The 21,961-nt window shown below is 36.6% G+C and overlaps 1 protein-coding gene across 1 annotated transcript in view; it reads left to right on the plus strand.

Moving 5' to 3' along the window:
- RP1 (RP1 axonemal microtubule associated) overlaps nucleotides 1–21,961 on the plus strand; it is a 364,241-nt gene that overhangs the window by 124,476 nt on the left and 217,804 nt on the right. The window contains 1 exon segment of the mRNA XM_035726960.1: nucleotides 1,307–1,385. Within this exon segment, the coding sequence (XP_035582853.1) occupies nucleotides 1,307–1,385 (79 nt within the window).

The following is a 21,961-nucleotide window of genomic DNA, read 5'->3' on the forward strand; positions in this document are numbered from 1 at the left end:
ATGAGATACCACCTCACACCCGTCAGAATGGCTAAAATGAACAAGTCAGGGAATGACAGATGTTGGCGGGGATGTGGAGAAAGGGGAACCCTCCTACACTGTTGGTGGGAATGCAAGCTGGTGCAACCCCTCTTGAAAACAGTATGGAGGTTCCTCAAACAGTTGAAATTAGAGCTACCGTTCGATCCAGCAATTGCACTACTGGGTATTTACCCCAAAGATACAAATGTAGGGACCCGAAGGGTTACGTGTACCCCAATGTTTATAGCAGCAATGTCCACAATAGCCAAACTGTAGAAAGAGCCAAGATGGCCATCGACAGATGAATGGATAAAGAAGAAGTGGTATATATACACAATGGAATATTATGCAGCCATCAAAAGGAATGAGATCTTGCCATTTGCAACGACGTGAATGGAACTGGAGGGTGTTATGCTGAGTGAAATAAGTCAATCAGAGAAAGACATGTATCACATGACCTCACTTATATGAGGAATTCTTAATCTCAGGAAAGAAACTGAGTGTTACTGGAGTGGTTGGGGGTGGGAGGGATGGGGTGGCTGGGTGATAGACATTGGGGAGGGTATGTGCTACGGCGAGCGCTGTGAATTGTGCAAGACTGTTGAATCACAGTTCTGTACTTCTGAAACAAATAACGCAACATATTTTAAGAAAAAATAAAAAGAAGAAGATAACAGGAGAGGAAGAAAAGGGGAGTATGTCAGAGGGGGAGACGAACCATGAGAGATGATGGACTCTGAAAAACAAACTGAGGGTTCTAGAGGGGAGGGGGGTAGGGGGATGGGTTAGCCTGGTGATGGGTATTGAGGAGGGCACGTTCTGCATGGAGCACTGGGTGTTATGAACAAACAATGAATCATGGAACACTGCACCAAAAACTAATGATGTAATATATGGTGATTAACATAACAATAAAAAAATAAAAAATAAATAAAAAAAAATTTCACCCTAGTGCAGGTAAGAGTTGGTTGTATTCAAAGGAATGAAAAATTTTAATATATTTTATAATTATTATATTTGTTATTATTATTTGAGACATATATTTGTAGAGTCCCCAAATTTATGTTTTCATAATGACATATGGCCAACAAAAATGAGTGGAGTATATTAGAAATCTTATTATGTTCTGCAAATTAACACTGTTTTACCTTTACATCCTTAATTTAGATTTATTGGATGACCTTAATTCTTTTCCCAATCATTTTTTAATGTATCTTAATATATAATCTTATTAAAAATCAGACTCATAGTCCAGATCTAACTATACTCTTTTGATTTGTTACAGACTGACACCTTCTCCTTAGAAGCTGTGTACCTTGGGGATTTGTATAAGATTGTCATAGGCCATGATGGGCTTGGCCCAGGTAAGAGTCGTACATAAGTAGATAGTCAAGGTTTGATTCCACTCTCTTCATGTAAAACCCTGTAAAAATTTAGTTAATAATTAGAGGAAACTTATAAGAAGTTCATCTTTAAGTATTGACTGTCTGAAATTAAAATATTGAACACAAATATTTTTAAAATTTTAAGTAGATATGTATTATTATTATTATTTTTTGATGTAGGCTTGTCCAAGTAGATGCTGTGCATAGTTAGAATGAGTGATGCATAAAAATCGGGGGACTGTGGGATTTATATGCTGTGACATGTGGTAGCATTCTAACATTTTGCTTGTGATATAGCAGCAGTATCTGCTGGCAGTGACATTCCCTGTCCCATGAAGTGCTAGCAGTAGTGCCAACAGTGGCATGTTAAGGAGACTGTCTTAGCAGCAAATTCTCAGCTGTGTTTTATGCTGCTATTTTGTTTATGCTGCTTTCTCAATTTTCCCATGAGTTCAGTGAGATAACCTACATCTTCCCAATAAGTTCATTTTTGGCTACTGTGTAAAACAAGCATAAGATAGGCAAAATTCTTTAACAAAAGATAAGAGTACTAAAGTGTGCATACCATAAAAAAGATAAAAAACTAAAAAGCATCAAACAAGAGGATAAACTCTTTCACTAAAAAGTATCAATGTATTATTGTCAAAGTGTTAAAGTTTTCTTACCAATATATACTACAAATGTGTTTAAATAATTAATGAGAAAATTAGCAGGGTGAGAAAACTGGTTCAAAGGAAATTACATAAAACTGAAAAATATATTCCTATAATCAGTGAAAACAAAAAGAATGATGAATGAGATTGATAAATTAAAAATATGGCTAGTGTCCTAAGATAGTAAAAACATTCCTGTGATGTTGTCTTCCCTCTTGGATGTAATTCGTTTATATTTTGACCAGACTTGACTCTTTTGCAGTTTATTTTCTATCAGTCAATGGCTAATTTTATAGTCTGGGCCTTAATCCATAGTAAATACTATGTTAAATAGCATTATGCTTCTTCAGGGAATCAGATGATTCTCAGGCAGGTTTGTTAGACTATGCTCTAGTAAAACATTAATAGGATATGTTAATGTGTGCAAGCTAACACATAAATATTTTTGGTGGATCTGCTATGTACAAAGTGCTATACTGAGTACTTTCTATAGTAAATACAAGGATGACTAAGGTGGAATGCCTGTACTTAGTCTACCAAGAGCTACCAAGATGATTTTAAATCCTAAAAGTTTGGGACAACATTTTGATTTCTGATTCTAGTTGAAAGTCCTTTTTTCCTCCAAATTCTGATTTTCCTAATTTATCTAAATAGAATCTAAGTAAATGAGGTATCATTGCTGTGACATAATGAAGAGAATACTAGAATCTTAGTCAGGAACACAAATTTGAATTCAGACCCTGTCAGTTGTCAACTTTTTGATCTTGAGCAAATCACTTAACCTCTCTGAGTTTCAGTTCATATTCTGTAAAATTAAATGAATATTTCGTATAGTTATTGTGAGGATTATGTGAGGTTGTTTATCAATGGCAAAGCAGGGGGCACCTGGCTGGCTCTGTTGGTAGAGCATGTGACTCTTGATCTTGGGGCTATGAGTTTGAGCCCCACATTGGGGATAGAGTACTTAAAAATAAAATCTTTGAAAAAAAAAAAGAATGGCAAAGCAGTGTACATTTGACAGTGAATTATCAATAGTCATTAGAACTTTTTAAATTTCATTTTAAATACCTATTCAATACGTTGTTTTGTAAATTAATCTATTTTCTTCCATTTCTCCATTTTCCCTACATACATTTTAAAGAAGGAAACGAAAAATTCCTCTTATAATCTTGCCTCCTTCAACTCCTCTCCACCTCTTTATTTTTAAAACCAGCAGATATTTATCTAAGAACATTTTTAGGAGTCGGTGATGTTGGAAATGGCCAGGGCAAGCAGGTTGTGTTTAGCACTGGTTAAAAAGGAAAAGGGTAAGCAGGAAGGGAAAAATGAAGGGGGGGAAATTGGAGGGGGAGACGAACCATGAGAGACTATGGACTCTGAGAAACAAACTGAGGGTTCCAGAGGGGAGGGGGGTGGGAGGATGGGTTAGCCTGGTGATGGGTATTAAAGAGGGCATGTACTGAATGGAGCACTGGGTGTTATGCACAAACAATGAATCAGAACACTACATCGAAAACTAATGATGTAATGTATGGTGATTAACATAACATAATAAAATAAAATAAATAAATAAAAAGGAAAAGGGTAGGCTTAGCCAGCATTTACTTCTTTACCTCATTGTACTACTTCTCTTGGGTTCAGTCAGCCAACATTCATTGAATCTTTGCCCCATGCGACTTACAGTCCTTGTTTTAGGAGTGGAAAAGTGTCTCCTCCATATGTCCACTTCTCTTCTGCCACCCTGGATATTTGGCTTTATATAGTGTGGTGCTAATTCTGTAGGGAAATAGAACTTCAGTATCTACCAAGTCCCTGACCAAAGGTGGTTAAGCTGTAGGTCATTGTTTCATTGTTTTTTTAACTTAAAAATAATAGTATTATTTTTAACTTATGTCCATTTTATAATTCAAGAAGTAATAACATGCTAAGAATACTTTCTGAAATAGTTTCAAACTACTTCACTATTGCTCTTACAAATTTTTCTCTCAGAAAGTCTTATTCAGAATCTCTTCAAAGAGTGATTATTTGTTTTTAAGAGGTGAAGAACATTAAAGTTACTGAAGAAATTCTAGTAGACGTATGTTGCAGAGAAGTTTGGCAACACTTGTTGGGTAACTGAGTAAATTACTGTTTCTTTTAATAACAGAGGGTGAGGATCTTAGTGGTTAAAATTTACTAGTAATCAAATGGTCTCAATTTCTCTTAACTCTCAGTCCTTTTGATAAAATCTCAGAGAGGGACTCTACAAGATAAAAAAGGACATTATTTGATTAAAAATAAATTTAAAAAATGTGGTAGCATTTTGTAGCAGAGAGAAATTTAAACACAGGAAAAAATGTTGGAGGGGTAATGCACAAAAACAAAGACATATTTGTTTAAGTACCCTACATTATGTGTATAATTCCCCCTTCTGTTAAGACTATAAACTACACTGTATAAATATGTGTATTGCATGTTTACAAACTGCTATGCTTCTTTATATGTGAGACTTAACTTACCACAAAGCATTTTGAAATCATATTACATTGTTTTGGGTATGTGGTAGTAGATTTGCCTTTCTAAGTAAAAGTCTCTGTTTAATGTAGACAATACAATGTTTTTTTATTTTAATTTTTTATTGTCATGTTAATCACCATAAATTACATCATTAGTTTTTGATGTAGTGTTCCATGATTCATTGTATGTGCATAACACCCAGCGCTCCATGCAGAACATGCCCTCCCCAATACCAATCACCAGGCCAACCCATCCACCCACCCTCCTCCCCTCTAGAACCCTCAGTCTGTTTTTCAGAGTCTATCGTCTCTCATGGTTCGTCTCCCCCTCCGACTTACTCCCCTTCATTCTTCCTCTCCTGCTATCTTCTTCTTTTTCTTTTTTCTTAACATATGTTGCATTATTTGTTTAAGAGGTACAGATCTGTGATTCAACAGTCTTGCACAATTCACAGCGCTCACCATAGCACATACCCTCCCCAATGTCTATCACCCAGCCACCCCATCCCTTCCACCCCCCACCACTCTAGCAACCCTCAGTGTGTTTCCTGAGATTAAGAATTCCTCATATCAGTGAGGTCATACGATACATGTCTTTCTCTGATTGACTTATTTCACTCAGTATAACACCCTCCAGTTCCATCCACGTTGTTGCAAATGGCAAGATCTCATTCCTTTTGATGGCTGCATAATATTCCATTGTGTATATATGCCACCTCTTCTTTATCCATTCATCTGTCGATGGACATCTTGGTTCTTTCCACAGTTTGGCTATTGTGGACATTGCTGCTATAAACATTGGGGTGCACATACCCCTTCGGATCCCTACATTTGTATCTTTGGGGTAAATACCCAGTAGTGCAATTGCTGGGTCGTATGGTAGCTCTATTTTCAACTGTTTGAGGAACCTCCATACTGTTTTCCAGAGTGCTTGCACCAGCTTGCATTCCCACCAACAGTGTACGAGGGTTCCCCTTTCTCCGCATCCCCGCCAACATCTGTCGTTTCCTGACTTGTTCATTTTAGCCATTCTGACTGGTGTGAGGTGGTATCTCATCGAGGTTTTGATTTGGATTTCCCTGATGCCGAACGATGTTGAGCACTTTTTCATGTGCCTGTTGGCCATTTGGATGTCTTCTTTGGAAAAATGTCTGTTCATGTCTTCTGCCCATTTCTTGATTGGATTATTTTTTCTTTGGGTGTTGAGTTTGATAAGTTCTTTATAGATTTTGGATACTAGCCCTTTATCTGATATGTCATTTGCAAATATTTTCTCCCATTCTGTCGGTTGTCTTTTGGTTTTGTGGACTGTTTCTTTTGCTGTGCAAAAGCTTTTTATCTTGATGAAATCCCAATAGTTCATATTTGCCCTGGCTTCCTGTGCCTTTGGTGATGTTTCTAGGAAGAAGTTGCCGTGGCTGAGGTCGAAGAGGTTGCTTCCTGTGTTTCCTTTAGGATTTTGATGGACTCCTGTCTCACGTTTAGGTCTTTCAACCATTTGGAGTCTATTTTTGTGTGTGGTGTAAGGAAATGGTCCAGTTTCATTCTTCTGCATGTGGCTGTCCAATTTTCCCAACACCATTTGTTAGAGAGACTGTCTTTTTGCCATTGGACATTCTTTCCTGCTTTGTCAAAGATGAGTTGACCCTAGAGTTGAGGGTCCATTTCTGGGCTCTCGATTCTGTTCCATTGATCTATGTGTCTGTTTTTGTGCCAGTACCATACTGTCTTGATGATGACAGCTTTGTAATAGAGCTGGAAGTCCGGAATTGTGATGCCTCCAGCTTTGCTTTTCTTTTTCAATATTCCTCTGGCTTTTCGGGGTCTCTTCTGGTTCCATACAAATTTTAGGATTCTTTGTTCCATTTCTTTGAAAAAAGTGGATGGTATTTTGATGGGGATTGCATTGAATGTGTAGATTGCTCTGGGTAGCATTGACATCTTCACAATGTTGGTTCTCCCAATCCATGAGCATGGAACATTTTTCCATTTCTTTGTGTCTTCTTCACTTTCTTTCATGAGTATTTTATAGTTTTCTGAGTACAGATCCTTTGCCTCTTTGGTTAGATTTATTCCTAGGTATCTTATGGTTTTGGGTGCAATTGTAAATGGGATCGACTCCTTGATTTGTCTCTCTTCTGTCTTGTTGTTGGTGGATAGGAATGCCACTGATTTCTGTGCATTGATTTTATATCCTGCTACTTTACTGAATTCCTGTATGAGTTCTAGCAGTTTTGGGGTGGAGTCTTTTGGGTTTTCCACATACAGTATCATATCATCTACAAAGAGTGAGAGTTTGACTTCCTCTTTGCCGATTTGGATGCCTTTGATTTCTTTTTGTTGTCTGATTGCTGTGGCTAGGAGTTCTAATACTATGTTGAATAGCAGTGGTGAGAGTGGACATCCCTGCCGCGTTCCTGACCTTAGGGGAAAAGCTCTCAGCTTTTCCCCATTGAGAATGATATTCGCTGTAGGTTTTTCGTAGATGGCTTTTATGATATTGAGGTATGTACCCTCTATCCCTATACTCTGAAGAGTTTTGATCAAGAAAGGATGCTGTACTTTGTCAAATGCTTTTTCTGCATCTATTGAGAGGATCATAGGATTCTTGTTCTTTCTTTTGTTAATGTATTGTATCACGTTGATTGATTTGCGGATGTTGAACCATCCTTGCAGCCCAGGGATAAATCCCACTCGGTCGTGGTGAATAATCCTTTTAATGTACTGTTGGATCCTATTGGCTAGTATTTTGGTGAGAATTTTTGCATCCATGTTCATCAAGGATATTGGTCTGTAATTCTCCTTTTTGATGGGGTCTTTGTCTGGTTTTGGGATCAAGGTAATGCTGGCCTCATAAAATGAGTTTGGAAGTTTTCCTTCCATTTCTATTTTTTGGAACAGTTTCAGGAGAATAGGTATTAATTCTTCTTTAAATGTCTGATAGAATTCCCCTGGGAAGCCATCTGGCCCTGGGCTTTTGTTTCTTGGGAGATTTTTGATGACTGCTTCAATTTCCTTAGTGGCTATAGGTCTGTTCAGGTTTTCTATTTCTTCCTGGTTCAGTTTTGGTAGTTGATACATCTCTAGGAATGCACCCATTTCTTCCAGGTTATCTAATTTGCTGGCATAGAGTTGCTCATAACATGTTCTTATAATTGTTTGTATTTCTTTGGTGTTGGTTGTGATCTCTCCTCTTTCATTCATGATTTTGTTGATTTGAGTCATTTCTCTTTTCTTTTTGATAAGTCTGGACAGGGGTTTATCAATCTTGTTAATTCTTTCAAAGAACCAGCTCCTAGTTTCGTTGATCTGTTCTACTGTTCTTTTGGTTTCTATTTCATTGATTTCTGCTCTGATCTTTATTATTTCTCTTCTCCTGCTGGGTTTAGGCTTTATTTGCTGTTCTTTCTCCAGCTCCTTTAGGTGTAGGGTTAGGTTGTGTATTTGAGACCTTTCTTGTTTCTTGAGAAAGGCTTGTATTGCTATATACTTTCCTCTCAGGACTGCCTTTGCTGTATCCCAAAGATTTTGAACAGTTGTGTTTTCATTTTCATTGGTTTCCATGAATTTTTTTAATTCTTCTTTAATTTCCTGGTTGACCCATTCATTCTTTAGTAGGATGCTCTTTAGCCTCCATGTATTTGAGTTCTTTCCGACTTTCCTCTTGTGATTGAGTTCTAGTTTCAAAGCACTGTGGTCTGAAAATATGCAGGGCATAATCCCAATCTTTTTGTACCGGTTGAGACCTGATTTGTGACCTAGGATGTGATCAGTTCTGGAGAATGTTCCATGGGCACTAGAGAAGAATGTGTATTCCGTTGCTTTGGGATGGAATGTTCTGAATATGTCTGTGAAGTCCATTTGGTCCAGTGTGTCATTTAAAGTCTTTATTTCCTTGTTGATCTTTTGCTTAGATGATCTGTCCATTTCAGTCAGGGGGGTGTTAAAGTCCCCCACTATTATTGTATTGTTGTCAATGTGTTTCTTCGCTTTTGTCATTAATTGCCTTATATAATTGGCTGCTCCCATGTTCGGGGCATAGATATTTACAATTGTTAGATCTTCTTGTTGGATAGACCCTTTAAGTAGGATATAGTGTCCTTCCTCATCTCTTATTACAGTCTTTGTTTTAAAATCTAATTTGTCTGATATAAGGATTGCCACCCCAGCTTTCTTTTGGTGTCCATTAGCATGGTAAATGGTTTTCCACCCCCTCACTTTCAATGTGGGGGTGTCTTTGGGTCTAAAATCAGTCTCTTGCAGACAGCATATTGATGGGTCTTGTTTTTTAATCCAATCTGATAGCCTGTGTCTTTTGATTGGGGCATTGAGCCCATTTACATTCAGGGTAACTTTTGAAAGGTATGAATTCAGTGCCATTGTATTGCCTGTAAGGTGACTGTGACTGTATATTGTCTGTGTTCCTTTCTGATCTATGCTGCTTTTAGGCTCTCTCTTTGCTTAGAGGACCCCTTTCAATATTTCTTGGAGGGCTGGTTTCGTGTTTGCAAATTCCTTTAGTTTTTGTTTGTCCTGGAAGCTTTTTAGCTCTCCTTCTATTTCCAATGACAGCCTAGCTGGATATAGTATTCTTGGCTGCATATTTTTCTCGTTTAGTGCTCTGAAGATATCTTGCCAGTCCTTTCTGGCCTGCCAGGTCTCTGTGGATAGGTCTATTGCCAGTCTAATATTTCTACCATTGTAGGTTACATATCTCTTCTCCCGAGCTGCTTTCAGGATTTTCTCTTTGTCTCTGAGACTCGTAAGTTTTACTATTAGATGTCGGGGTGTTGACCTATTATTATTCATTTTGAGAGGGGTTCTCTGTGCCTCCTGGATTTTGATGCCTGTTTCCTTCCCCACATTAGGGAAGTTCTCTGCTATTATTTGCTCCAGTATACCTTCTGCCCCTCTCTCTCTTTCTTCTTCTTCTGGGATCCCAATTATTCTAATGTTGTTTCATCTTATCGTATCACTTATCTCTCGAATTCTGCCCTCGTGATCCTGTAGTTGTTTATCTCTCTTTTTCTCAGCCTCTTTACTTTCTATCATTTGGTCTTCTATATCACTGATTCTCTCTTCTGCCTCATTTATCCTAGCAGTTAGTGCCCCCATTTTTGATTGCACCTCATCAATAGCCTTTTTGATTTCGACTTGGTTAGATTTTAGTTCTTTTATTTCTCCAGAAAGGGTTTCTCTAATAACTTCCACGCTTTTTTCAAGCCCAGCTAGTATCTTTAAAGTCATGATTCTGAACTCTAGGTCCGACATCGTACTAATGTCCGTATTGAGTAGGTCCCTGGCTGACGGTACTACCTGTTGTTCTTTTTGCTGAGGTGATTTTTTTTCGTCTTGTCATTTTGTCCAGAGAATAGATGAATGAGAGAACAAAATGCTAACAGATTAACAACGTCCCCAGCAAATATACTGTATACAAATCAGAAAAGACCTGAAACCAGGGGAAAAGAGAGGGAAAGAAAGAAAAAAGAAAGAGGAAAAAAAAAAGGTAAAAACAGAATAATACAAAAAAAGGAGAATATGATCAAATGTGATCAGGCTAGTGCATAGATCAGTGCCACACACTAGATTTTGGGCGTATTTTGGTCTGTTAGAAAAAAGTGCCTCCTAAAATTTTGAAGGAAGAAGGACATATATGTGCAAAATAAGGGTTGATACAATGAAGGGATGGAAGATGACTGTAAAGATGAAAATTATAAAAGATTTTATAAAAGGAATTGATAAGTTGTTTGAAAAAAGAAAGAAGATTTAAAAAAAATAAAAGAAAAAAGGGAGAGAATGTGATCAGGCAGGGTACTAGAACAAAGCCATACACTAGTGATTTAGGGTATATTTTGATCTGTTAGAAGAAACTATCTCCAAATTTTCAAGAGAGAACAACTTATATGTATATGCCAAAAATAAGGGTAACTAGTATGAAGGGATAAAATATGACTCTAATAATGAAAAATAAAAAATGTTTTTTTTTAAAGGGATTGATAAGATGTTGGTTGAAAAAGGGAAAAAGAAAAATCAAAAAAAAGTTAAAAAAATTAACTTTGAGGAACTAATGAATCATGGTAAAATTAGCTATGAATTCTATGTGCAGTATTCCCCTAGCGCTGGAGTTCTCCCATTCTCCTTGATCGGTAAACTTGGTATTGGCTTGCTGGCTGTTCGTGCTGATCTGGGGGAGGGGCCTGTTGCCGTGGTTTCCAAATGTCTTTGCCGGAGGCTGAATTGCCCCGCCCTTGTCGGTCTGGGCTAAGCAAGCTGCTCGGGTTTGCTCTCAGGAGTTTTTGTTCCTTGCAAGCTCTCGGTACAGCTTTGGAGGACCAGGGCGAAAATGGTGGCCTCCCAGTCTCCACCCGGAGGAGCTGAGAACTCGGGGCCCCGCTCCTCAGTGCGCCCCCAGAGAAAAGCAGTCACTCCCGTCTCCCTGGTCTCCGGCTGCACTCCATGCTCACCCGGCATGTGCCCAAGCATTTGTATCTCTGGCACCCGACCCCGTGTGGAGTCTCCAAACCCAGCAGATCCCTGTGGTGCGTTCCCGCGCCGCTCCTCCCGGGGGAGAAAGGGGAATCTCCCAGGCTCTGCCGCTTGTTGGGTCCCTGCTGGAGGAGCAGTGGCCCGATTGGGTCGCGGATCACAGTTTATGGCAACCCGGAGCTGAGAGCCCGCGCCTCAGCTCTGTCTCTGCAGCCGGCTTCCCCGCTCTGGTACCTGGGAGCTCTGCCACACTCAGGCACCCCTGGTCTTTCTGTGACCGCAAGCGTCCTGAGACCACACTGTCCCGGGAGGATTCCACCTCCTGTTTAGCCACTGCAGCGAGATCCCTCAGCAGAGCCAACTTCTAAAAGGTCCACTTTTGTGCTCTGCGGCTCTATCACTTGCCAGAAGCGGCTGACGGAGCCCCCCCCCCCCCCCCCCCCGCCATCTATCCTCCGGAATATCCCCTCGGATTCACTTCTCCGCATGTCCTACCTTCCAGTAAGTGGTCGCTTCTCTGTTCAGAGAGTTGTTGCTACTCTCCTCTTTGATCTCCTGTTGAGTTCGTAGGTGTTCAGAATGGTTTGATCCCTATTCAGCTGAATTCCTGAGACCAGACGAAATCTAGGTCTCCTACTCCTCCGCCATCTTGCTCCGCCCCTGACAATACAATGTTTTTGAGGAAGTTACTGAATAAAGTATGTAAACATATATCTGTGGATTTTTTTGGAGGAAGTATAGGCATGTTTTGGAGATACTGCAATCTCTAGACCACTTCAATAAAGTGAATATCACAGTAAAGTGAATCAAATGAATTTTTTGGTTTCCCAGTGCTTATAAAAATTACGTTTACACCAAACTGTAGTCTTTTAAGTGCATGATAGCATTATGTCTGGAAAATGTATTTCCTTAATTAAAAAATACTTTATTGCTTAAAGAGACTAGGCATCATCTGAACTTTCAGTAAGTTTTAATCTTTTTGCTTGTGGAGCATCTTACCTCAATGTTGATGGCTGCTGACTGCTCAGGGTAGGGGTTGCTGAATGCTGGGGAAGCTATGGCAATTTAAAAAAATAAGACAATGAAGTTTACCACATTAATTGACTCTTTCACAACTGATTTCTCTGTAAGATACAGTGCTGTGAGATAGCATTTTTCCCACAGTAGAACTTCTTTCAAAATTGAAGCCAATCCTTTCAAATCCTGTTGTTGCTTAGTCAATTAATTTTATGTAATATTCTCAATCCTTTATTGTCATTTCAACAGTCTTCAAAGTATCCTTACTAGGTGTAGATTCCATTTTAGGAAACCACTTGCTTTGTTCATCCATAAGCAGCAGCTCCTCATCTGTAAAAGTTTTGTTATGAGATTGCAGTGACTCAGTCACATCTTCAGGTTCCATTTCTTTTTCTAGTTCTCTTAGAGTTTCCATCCCATCTGCAGTTACTTCCTCCACTGAAGTCTTAAACCCCTCAAGGTCATCCATGAGGATTGTAATCAAATTCTTCCAAACTCCTTTAATGTTGATATTTTGACCTCTTTCCATGAATTGCAAATGTTCTTAATGGTATCCAGAATGGTGAATCCTTTCCAGATTTCCAATTTACTTTATCCGGATTTTCAGATGAATCACTATCTGTCGCAGCTATAGCCTTATAACATGTATTTTTAAAATAATAACACATTAGAAGTTGAAATTACTCCTTGAACCATGGCCTGAAGAATGGCTGTTGTGTTAGCCAGCACAAAAACAACATTAATCTCATTGTACATCTCCATCAGGGCTCTTGGGTAACCAGGTACATTGTATTGTACATTGTACATTACTGTAATATATTGCAGTAATATTTTGAAAGAAATCTTTTCTTTTTCTGAGCAGTAGGTCTCAACAATGACCTACAAACTAATTTGAAAAAATGTATCTGTGAAACATAATAAAGTGAAGCACAATAAAATGAGGTATGCCTATAATGCTTAATATTAGAAAGTATTTTCTTTTTTCTTTTTTTAAAAAAGATTTTATTTCACAGAGAGAGACACAGCGAGAGAGGGAACACAAGCAGGGGGAGCAGGGGAGGGAGAAGCAGGCTTCCCACTGAGCAGGGAGCCCGATGCAGGGCTATATTCCAGGACCCTGGGATCATGACCTGAGCCGAAGGCAGACACTTAACTACTGAGCCACCCAGGCGCCCCTAGAAAGTATTTTCAGTTAATGAGGAGATATACCAGTTAATAGTTAATACTTTATTAAATTAGTAGAGATAACCTAAAAAAATGGCCACTTTCACCACATTTATTCAAGTATTGGAAGTCCTGGCCAGATCAGTTAGTCAAGAAAATAAATAAAAGGCATCCAAATTGGAAAGGAAGAAATAAAACTGTCACTATTTGCAGATGACATAATACATATATTTAGAAAGCCCTACAGACTCCACCAAAAAATTGTTAGAATTAATAAACAAATTCAGTAAGTTGCAGGATATAAAATCCATATGCAAAATTCTGTTGCATTTCTATATACTAATAAGAAAGAGTCAGAAAAAGAAATTAAGAAAACAATCCCATTTACATTTGCATCAAAAAGAATAAAATACCTAGGAATTAATTTAACTAAAGAGGTAAAAGACCTGTACACTGAAAATTGTTAAGACACTGATGAAAGAAATTGAAGAATACACAAATAAATGGGGAGATAATCTATGCTCATGAATTGGAAGAACTGATATTGTTAAAATGTTCATACTATCCAAAACAATCTACAGATTCAGTGCAATCTCTGTGAAAATTCCAATGGCATTTTTTATGGAAATAGAACAAAGAATCCTAAAATTTGTATGGATCCATGAAAGACCCTGAATAGCCAAAGTAATCTTGAAAGAGAACAAAGAACCAAGTGAACATCACACTTCCTGATTTTAAACTGTAATTCAAAACTATAGTAATTAAAACAGTATGGTGTTGACTTAAATGAAGCAGAATAAAGAGCCCAGCAATAAACCCACACTTATATGGTCAACTAATTTACAACAAAGGAGCCAAGAATATACAATGTGGAAAGGATAGTCTCTTCAATAAATTGTGTTGATAAAAGTGGAGAGCCACATGCAAAACAAAAAACAAAAAAACCTACACCACTATGTTACACCCCACAGAAAAATGAAATCAAAATGGATTAAAAACTTAAATATGTAAGATCTGAAACTATAAAACTTCTAGCAGAAAACATAGGTGGTGAGCTTCTGTTTTTTTTTTTTTTTTTAAAGATTTTATTTATCCGACAGAAAGAGACACAACGAGAGGGAACACAAGCAGGGGGAGTGGGAGAGGGAGAAGCAGGCTTCCTGCAGAGCAGGAGCCTGATGTGGGGCTCAATCCCAGGACCCTGGGACCATGACCTGAGCCAAAGGCAGAGGCTTAACGACTGAGCCACCCAGGCGCCCCAGGTGGTGAGCTTCTTAACATCATTCTGGCAAAGATTTTTTGGATTTGGCACCAAAAGCCAAGGCATCCAAAACAAAAATAACAAGTAGGATTACATCAGACTAAAAAGCTGCACAACAAAGGAAATTATCAAAAAAAATGAAAAGGTAACCTATAGTGTGGAAAAAATTTTGTAAATCATATATCTGATAAGTGGTTAATATCCAAGATGTATAAAGAACTTGTACAACTTAATAGCAAAACAAAAACCAAAAAACAAAAATCCTATACAATACAGTTAAAAAATGGGCAGAGGATCTGAAAAGACATTTTTCCAAATAATTCGTCCAGATGGCGCACAGGTATATGAAAAGATGCTCAACATCAGCAATCATCAGGGAAATGCAAATCAAAACCACATTGAGTATTACCTTACACCTGTTAGAATGGCTATCATCAAAAAGGCAAGCGATAACAAATGCTGGAAGGGATGGATAGGGAACCTTTATGCACTGTTGTGAGAATGTAAATTGGTACAGGTACTGTGGAAAGCAGTATAGAAGTTCCTCACAAAATGGAAATAGAACTACCATATGGTCCAGCAATCCTACTTCTGTGTATATATCCAAAGGAAATGAATTCAGTATCTCATAAATATAGATGCACTCCCATCTTCATTGCAGCATTGTTTACAGTAGCCAATACATGGAAACTGCCTAGGTTTCCATCAGCAGATGAATAGGTAAAGAATTGTGGTCTATATATAGAATGAATATTATTCTGCTCTAAAAAAGAAGAAAATCCTGCCATTTGTGACAATGTGAATGACTTTAAGGACATTATACTGAGCGAAAAAAAAAGACAAATACTGTATGATCTAACTTATATGTGGAATATAAAAAAGCTGACCTCATAGAAACAGTAGATTGGTGGTCGCTGGGGGCTGGGTGGAGGGGGACAAGCTTCCAGTTATAAGAGAGATAAGTTCTGGGGATCTAATGTATAGCATGGTGACTCAAGTTAATAATACTATATTAATAATTGAAATTTTCTATGAGACTAGATTTTATTTTATTATTATTTTATTTTATTTATTTGACAGAGAGAGAGAGACAGTAAGAGAGGGAACACAAGCAGGGGGAGTGAGAGAGGGAGAAGCAGGCCTCCCGCGGAGCAGGGAGCCCGATGTGGGGCTCGATCCCAGGACTCCGGGATCATGATCTGAGCCAAAGGCAGACGCTTAACGACTGAACCACCCAGGCACCCCTGAGACTAGATTTTAAGTGTTCTCACCATAACAACAACAACAAAAAATGTAATTATGTGATGTGAAGGGTATGTTAACCAACCTTATTTTGGTGTTTATATAGCAGTATATACATTTTTCAAATCAGTAAGTTGTACACCTTAAATTTACACAATATTATATGTCAATTATATCTCAATAAAGTTGGGAAAAACAAGTAATGTAAGAAAGAAAAATTGGGAAAAATGAGGGAAAGAAAATAATGAAGGCAAAAACAGAAATCAAAGACTGAAAATAGAAAAACAGAATTGATGTCACTTATAGGAATGGATTCCTAAGGAAAAAAAGTACAGACCCTCACATAGTAAACCAACACTGAAAAGTCGAATAAAAACGAGAAGAAAATAAATGCCAAAATAAGGTATAGTGGATATAATACAAATACTTATCAGATAAAAGTTTTGAGACTATTATATACAGTTTTGGATAAATAAATTTAAAGCTCTGCATGAACTGGATGATTATTTAAGACAAATTGACCGAAGAAATTTAGCCTAAGAAATTATGAATGACCCAAGAAGGCAAATTTGACTCAATATTTCTCAAAGAAAAAGTAGAAAATGGCAGGAATCAATAATAATAAACATTTTTAGAAGGCTAATCTCTTTCCAAAACCTCTGTTTCTATTTGGATTTACCAGCACTTTCTCTAAAGTGTCCGTGAAGCAGACATTTTCAGTGCTATATAAAATGTTCCAGATTATGGAATTGGAAACTTCTAAATAGACTTAATGATACTGAAACTTGAAAATGTACAAAATATAGAACTATGATTTAGTGCTTCTTATATTGTTCTCTATTATATTCCCAGTATGAATAAGAATGCCTACAGGCCTCAGAGGACCTATTCTAAAGGAGTTATCTTTTTGTTTACATATTCATGTTTTATAATGAAAATGCAAGCTACTATTTTTATTTGATAATTTTTCCACATTTGTTTAAAAGTATTTGCTATGGTCTGAATGTTTGTGGCCCCCTAAATTAGTAGGTCGAAATCTTAAGGCCCTATGCAATACTGTTAGTAGTTGGGGCCTGTGGGAGGTGGAGCCTTGAGGAATGCTCTTATAAAAGTGGTTCCAGAGAGAGAACCCTAGTGTGTTTCACCTTGTGAGGACACAGTGAGAAGGTGCGGGCTATAAACCATGAAGAGAGTTCTCACCAGGCGGCTATGCTGGTGCCTTGATCTTGGACTACCCAGCCTCCAGAACTGAGAAATGAATTTCTGTTGTTTATAAGCTAGACGGTTTGTGGTATTTTGTTATAGCAGCCCAATCAGATGAAGACAGTATTTTAATTTGATGGTTAAATTTCTCATTTCCCTTTCCTCCAAATATTCTAATAAAATTGACAATCCTGAGGATTTTCACAGTTGCACAATGTCCTGTTTCCCATAGTGTTTGTATTGTCCAGAAGAACAGTTGTAGATCAGCCTTACTGATAAATGCATGTGCATATATCCTGTTAAATATGTACAAAATGAATCAAGAAATATAATAAAGGAATAATACATAACAACTAAGTAGGGTTCATGCCAAGAAATTGAAGGGTAGTTCAGTATTATAAAATCTGTTAATAAAATACATCACCTCAAAAGGTTAAAGTAGAAAAATTGTTAAAAGTCCAATAATACTATTATTAAAAGTTCTTTGAACATTTGGAACAGAAAAAATATTTTAAAATAATGTAACTCAAAACAACCACTTAATAAACAATGAAATTCATTAAAGTTTGAAATACAAAAAGGATTTCCTCATTATGAGTATAGTTATTCTTTGGAAAGCATTATAATATATTTCCTAACACAATTATAATTTTGGAAAGAAGACAGTTATTGCTTACAGGTGACAGAAATGTCTATTAAAATGCAAAGAGCATAAATTAAAAAAATAAATAGAATTTATAGTGACTAGAAATTTAAATCAATATACAATAACTTGAATCTGGTTTTCTTCTATAGAAAATATAAGATATAAAAGATCTTAGAGTGGCAGCAAAAATATATTTATATATAATATTTATAATATATGTAATAACTAGCATGAACAATAAAAAGCACATGCACATCTGACTTATTAGACTGGCCTTTTCTGAAAGCCATACTGAAATAGGGAGTTCTAGGCAAGAAAGTTTGAATTATAAGTCCTGTGCCTGTTTCAGATTAAGTGAACCTATTTATTCCTTAACAAATTATTAACCAATGATCTCAGCTAGCTGTGTAATCCATTTTTTGGTGGTGCTACTCCAACAGCATTGTGCTTGGGGTGTTTATGTTTCATTTGTTTTGGGGGGTTTTTTTGGTGAGAGGTGAAAGTTTTGTGTTTCCACATATTTAGCTTCAGGTCTTAACTGTCTGTGTCTGTGACGTACTGGCAGTAAAAGGACTTTAGAATTTTGATGAACCAAAATGCACCAGGTCTGTCCATTTGGTTAGGCAAAAGCAATCTGCAGTGAGATTCATTTTACATAAGATCTCAGACTACAATGGAGAGAATCTGCTGCAATGGTTTCTTACAGAAAGACTATTGTTTACTCCAAAATCAAGTGGAGCATCACAAGTGAGGAAATAAAAGGGTTGGGGAAAGAAAGATAATAATACAGATATACCTACTAATTTTGATCAAGAGGTATAGGCTCAGAGTAGATAAAATCTGAAATACAGGGTAGGACAATTGACCTAAAGTAAGTCCTGAGACAGATAGCTGACTTCCTTTTTCTATCCCTCACTGATTAAGCTAGTCACACAATACCACATATTATATGATTCCATTTGTATGAAATCTGTACAATAGGCAAATCTATCAAAATGAGAAAGTAGATTAGTGGTTGCCTAAGTCTAGGAGAGAGGAGGGGCGATGGTTAGCAGTCCCAGTGAATAAGTACAAAGTTTCCTTTGGGATTGATGAAATTGTACTGATTTGGGGTTATGATGGTTGCACAAATATAGATATATTACAAAGCACTGAACCCATTTAAACAGGTGAACTTTATGTATGTAAATTACTTCTCAATAAATCTGTTAAAATTATAATGTTATTAATCTGGAAAACTTAAAAGGATATAATAGACTAGCATTTTGGAAAAGATTAACAAGGAAGACTCACATGAAAATGCATTAAAGATGACAATTTTAAAGTACAGTTTAGTGAATGTCACGATAATAGGCAGACAGATAAGTAAGTGACAAAATAAGGCCTGAATTAGATTTTAAGTGTATTTAATAGAAAAATGATCTGGGGATACTAAAGAAGCAATTCAAAATGGCCCAAAATAAATTTTTATGGTTCATAACTAAAAATTAAAAAATTTAATTATAAGCTATATTTTTAATTAAACTTTTTTTTGAGTATAGTTGACACAAAATGTTACATTAATTTCAGGCGTACAACATAGTGATTTGACAAGTTTATACATTATGCTATGTTCACCAGAAGAGTAGCTACCATCTGTCCCATTACATCGTTTTAAAATATCATTGACTGTATTCCTTATGCTGTGCCCTTTATTCCTGTGATGTATTCATTCCATAACTGGAAACCTGTACCTTCCTCTTCTCTTCACCTATTTTGCCCAACCCCCGGCTCCCCTCCCTCTGGCAACCACCAATTTGTTCTCTGTATGTATAGGTCTGATTCTGTTTTTTGTTTGTTTACTCATTTTTTTTGATTCCAATTATGAGTGGAATCATATTGTATTTGTTTTTCTTAGTCTCACTTATTTCACTTAGCATAATACCCTCTAGGTCTAACCATGTTGTCTCAAATGGCACAATCTCATCCTTTTTAGGGCTGTGTAATATTCATCTTTGTGTGTGTGTGTTTACACATAACATACCACATCTTCCTTGTCCGTTTGTCTGTTGATGTGTACTTAGGTTGCTTCTATATCTTGGGTATTGTAAATAATGCTGCAGTAAACATAGGGGTGCATATATCTTTTAGAATTAGTGTTTTCATTTTCTCTGGGTAAATACCCAAAACTGGAATCACTGGATCATATGATGTTTCTATTTTTAATTTTTTGAGGAACCTCCATACTATTTGCAACAGTGGCTGCACAAATTTACATCCTTACCAACAGTGCACAAGGGTTTCTTTTTCTCCATATCCTCACCAACACTTGTTATTTCTTGTCATTTTGATTTTAGCCATTCTAACTGGTGTAAGGTGATATATCATTGTGGTTAAACTTTTTATTTTCAGGTAATTATAGATTGGCATGCAGTTATACAAAATAACACAGAGAGATTCTCTATATCCTTTACCCATTTCCCCCCAATGGTAACATCTTGCATTATCAGGATATTGATATTTACACAGTGAGGACAGAGAAGAGTACCATTGCTACAATGATCTGTCATGTCTCCTTTTTATAGCCACATCTACTTATCTTCCTCTATTTCTTCCTCAAATTCCCAATTCTTAAACCCTAGCAACCACTAATCTGTACTACATACCTATCAGTTCTCATTTCAATGCTCATTTCAATACTGTTATATCAATGAAATCATACATTATACACTCAGTTGGGATTGGCTTTTTTATTCTGTATTTCCTAGTGATTCATTCAAGTTGTATGTGTCAGCAGTTTGTTTCTTTTTATTCCTGAGCAGTATTCCACGGAATGGATTTCCCTCATTCACCCACTGAAGAACATCTGGATTGTTTCCAGTTTTGGGCTATGATGAATAAAACTGCCATGTACATATGTGTACAGATTTTTATGTGAACATAAGTTTTCAATTTTCTGTGACCAGTGCCCAAGAATGCAATTGATTGGGTAATATGGAATTGTATGTTTAGTTTTGTAAGAAATTGCCAAACTTTTCCATAGTGTCAATACCATTCTATATTCACACCAGCAATATATTTGTGATCCATTTGCTCAGCATCCTTGTCTTTATTTGGTGTTTTGCTGCCTTTTTTTTCCCCATTCTGATGGGTATGTAGTGACTTATCATTTTTATTTTTATTTTAATTTTTATAAAAATAATGATGTTGAACATATTTTTATGTGTTTATGTCCTCTTTGGCAAAATTGTCTCTATGTTCTTTGCCTCTTTTGTAATGGATTTTTTTTAGTGTTAAAATTTAAGAGTTTTCTTATATATTGTAGATACTAGTCCTTTGTTGGATACATGGTTTGCAGATATTTTCTCTTAGTTTGTAGCTTGTCATTCCACCCTCTTACTAAGGTCATTTGCGGAACAAATTTTTAGTGTTGAGGAGATCCAGTTTATTCATTTTTCTTTTTTTATGGATTGTAGTTTTGGGGTGAAGTTGAAGAACTCTGCCTAATCCTGGATCACAGACTTTTTTCTTATTTTTTCTAAAAGTTTTATACTTTTACATTTCACATTTAATTCTATGATTTGAGATTTTATATAAAGTGTGAGATGTAAGTTGAAGTTAATTTATTTTTACCTATGAATGTCTAATTACTCCAACACCAATTATTGAAAAGCCTATCCTGCCTCCACTGAATTGTTTTTATACTTTTGTCACAATGCAGTTGGGCATATTGATGTGGTATTATGTCTGGATTCTCTGTTCCATTGATCTATGTGTCTCTCCTGCCAATACCATACTATCTTGAGAGCTATTTACTAGGCCTTAATATCAGGTACATTGATTCCTCCTATTTTAATATTTTTAAATATTGTTTTTGCTATTTTAAGGCTTGTCCTTTTCTATATAAATTTTAGAAAAGCTTATCCATATCTACAATAAAACTTGCTGAGATTTTTATGGGAACTACATCAAACTTAGAGATTAATTTGGTGAGAATTGATGCATTTACTATGTTGGACTCCAATCCATGAATGTAGTATGGGTATGTCTCTTCATTTATTTAAGTATTTTTTTATTTCTTTCCTCAGAATTTTTAAATTTTCAGCGTACAGATTCTGGACATGTTTTGTGAAGTTTATATCTAACTAATGTCTAGAGTGATTTTAAGTGGTATTGTGGTCTAAATTTCAATTTCCATATGTTCATTGTTAGTGTATAGAAATGTGATTTATTTTGTGTGGTGATTTGTCTTGTATCCAAGACCTTATTCAACTCAATTTTTAGTTCTGGGATTTATTATTATTATTATTATTATTATTAGTAGTAGTAGTAGTAGTAGTAGATTGTTTGGAATTTTATCCATAGATAGTCATGTCATTTGCAAATAGGAGAAAGCAGTGCAAGCTGGG

The sequence above is a fragment of the Zalophus californianus genome, chromosome 4, assembly GCF_009762305.2.
Source record: "Zalophus californianus isolate mZalCal1 chromosome 4, mZalCal1.pri.v2, whole genome shotgun sequence".
NCBI lineage: Eukaryota > Metazoa > Chordata > Mammalia > Carnivora > Otariidae > Zalophus > Zalophus californianus.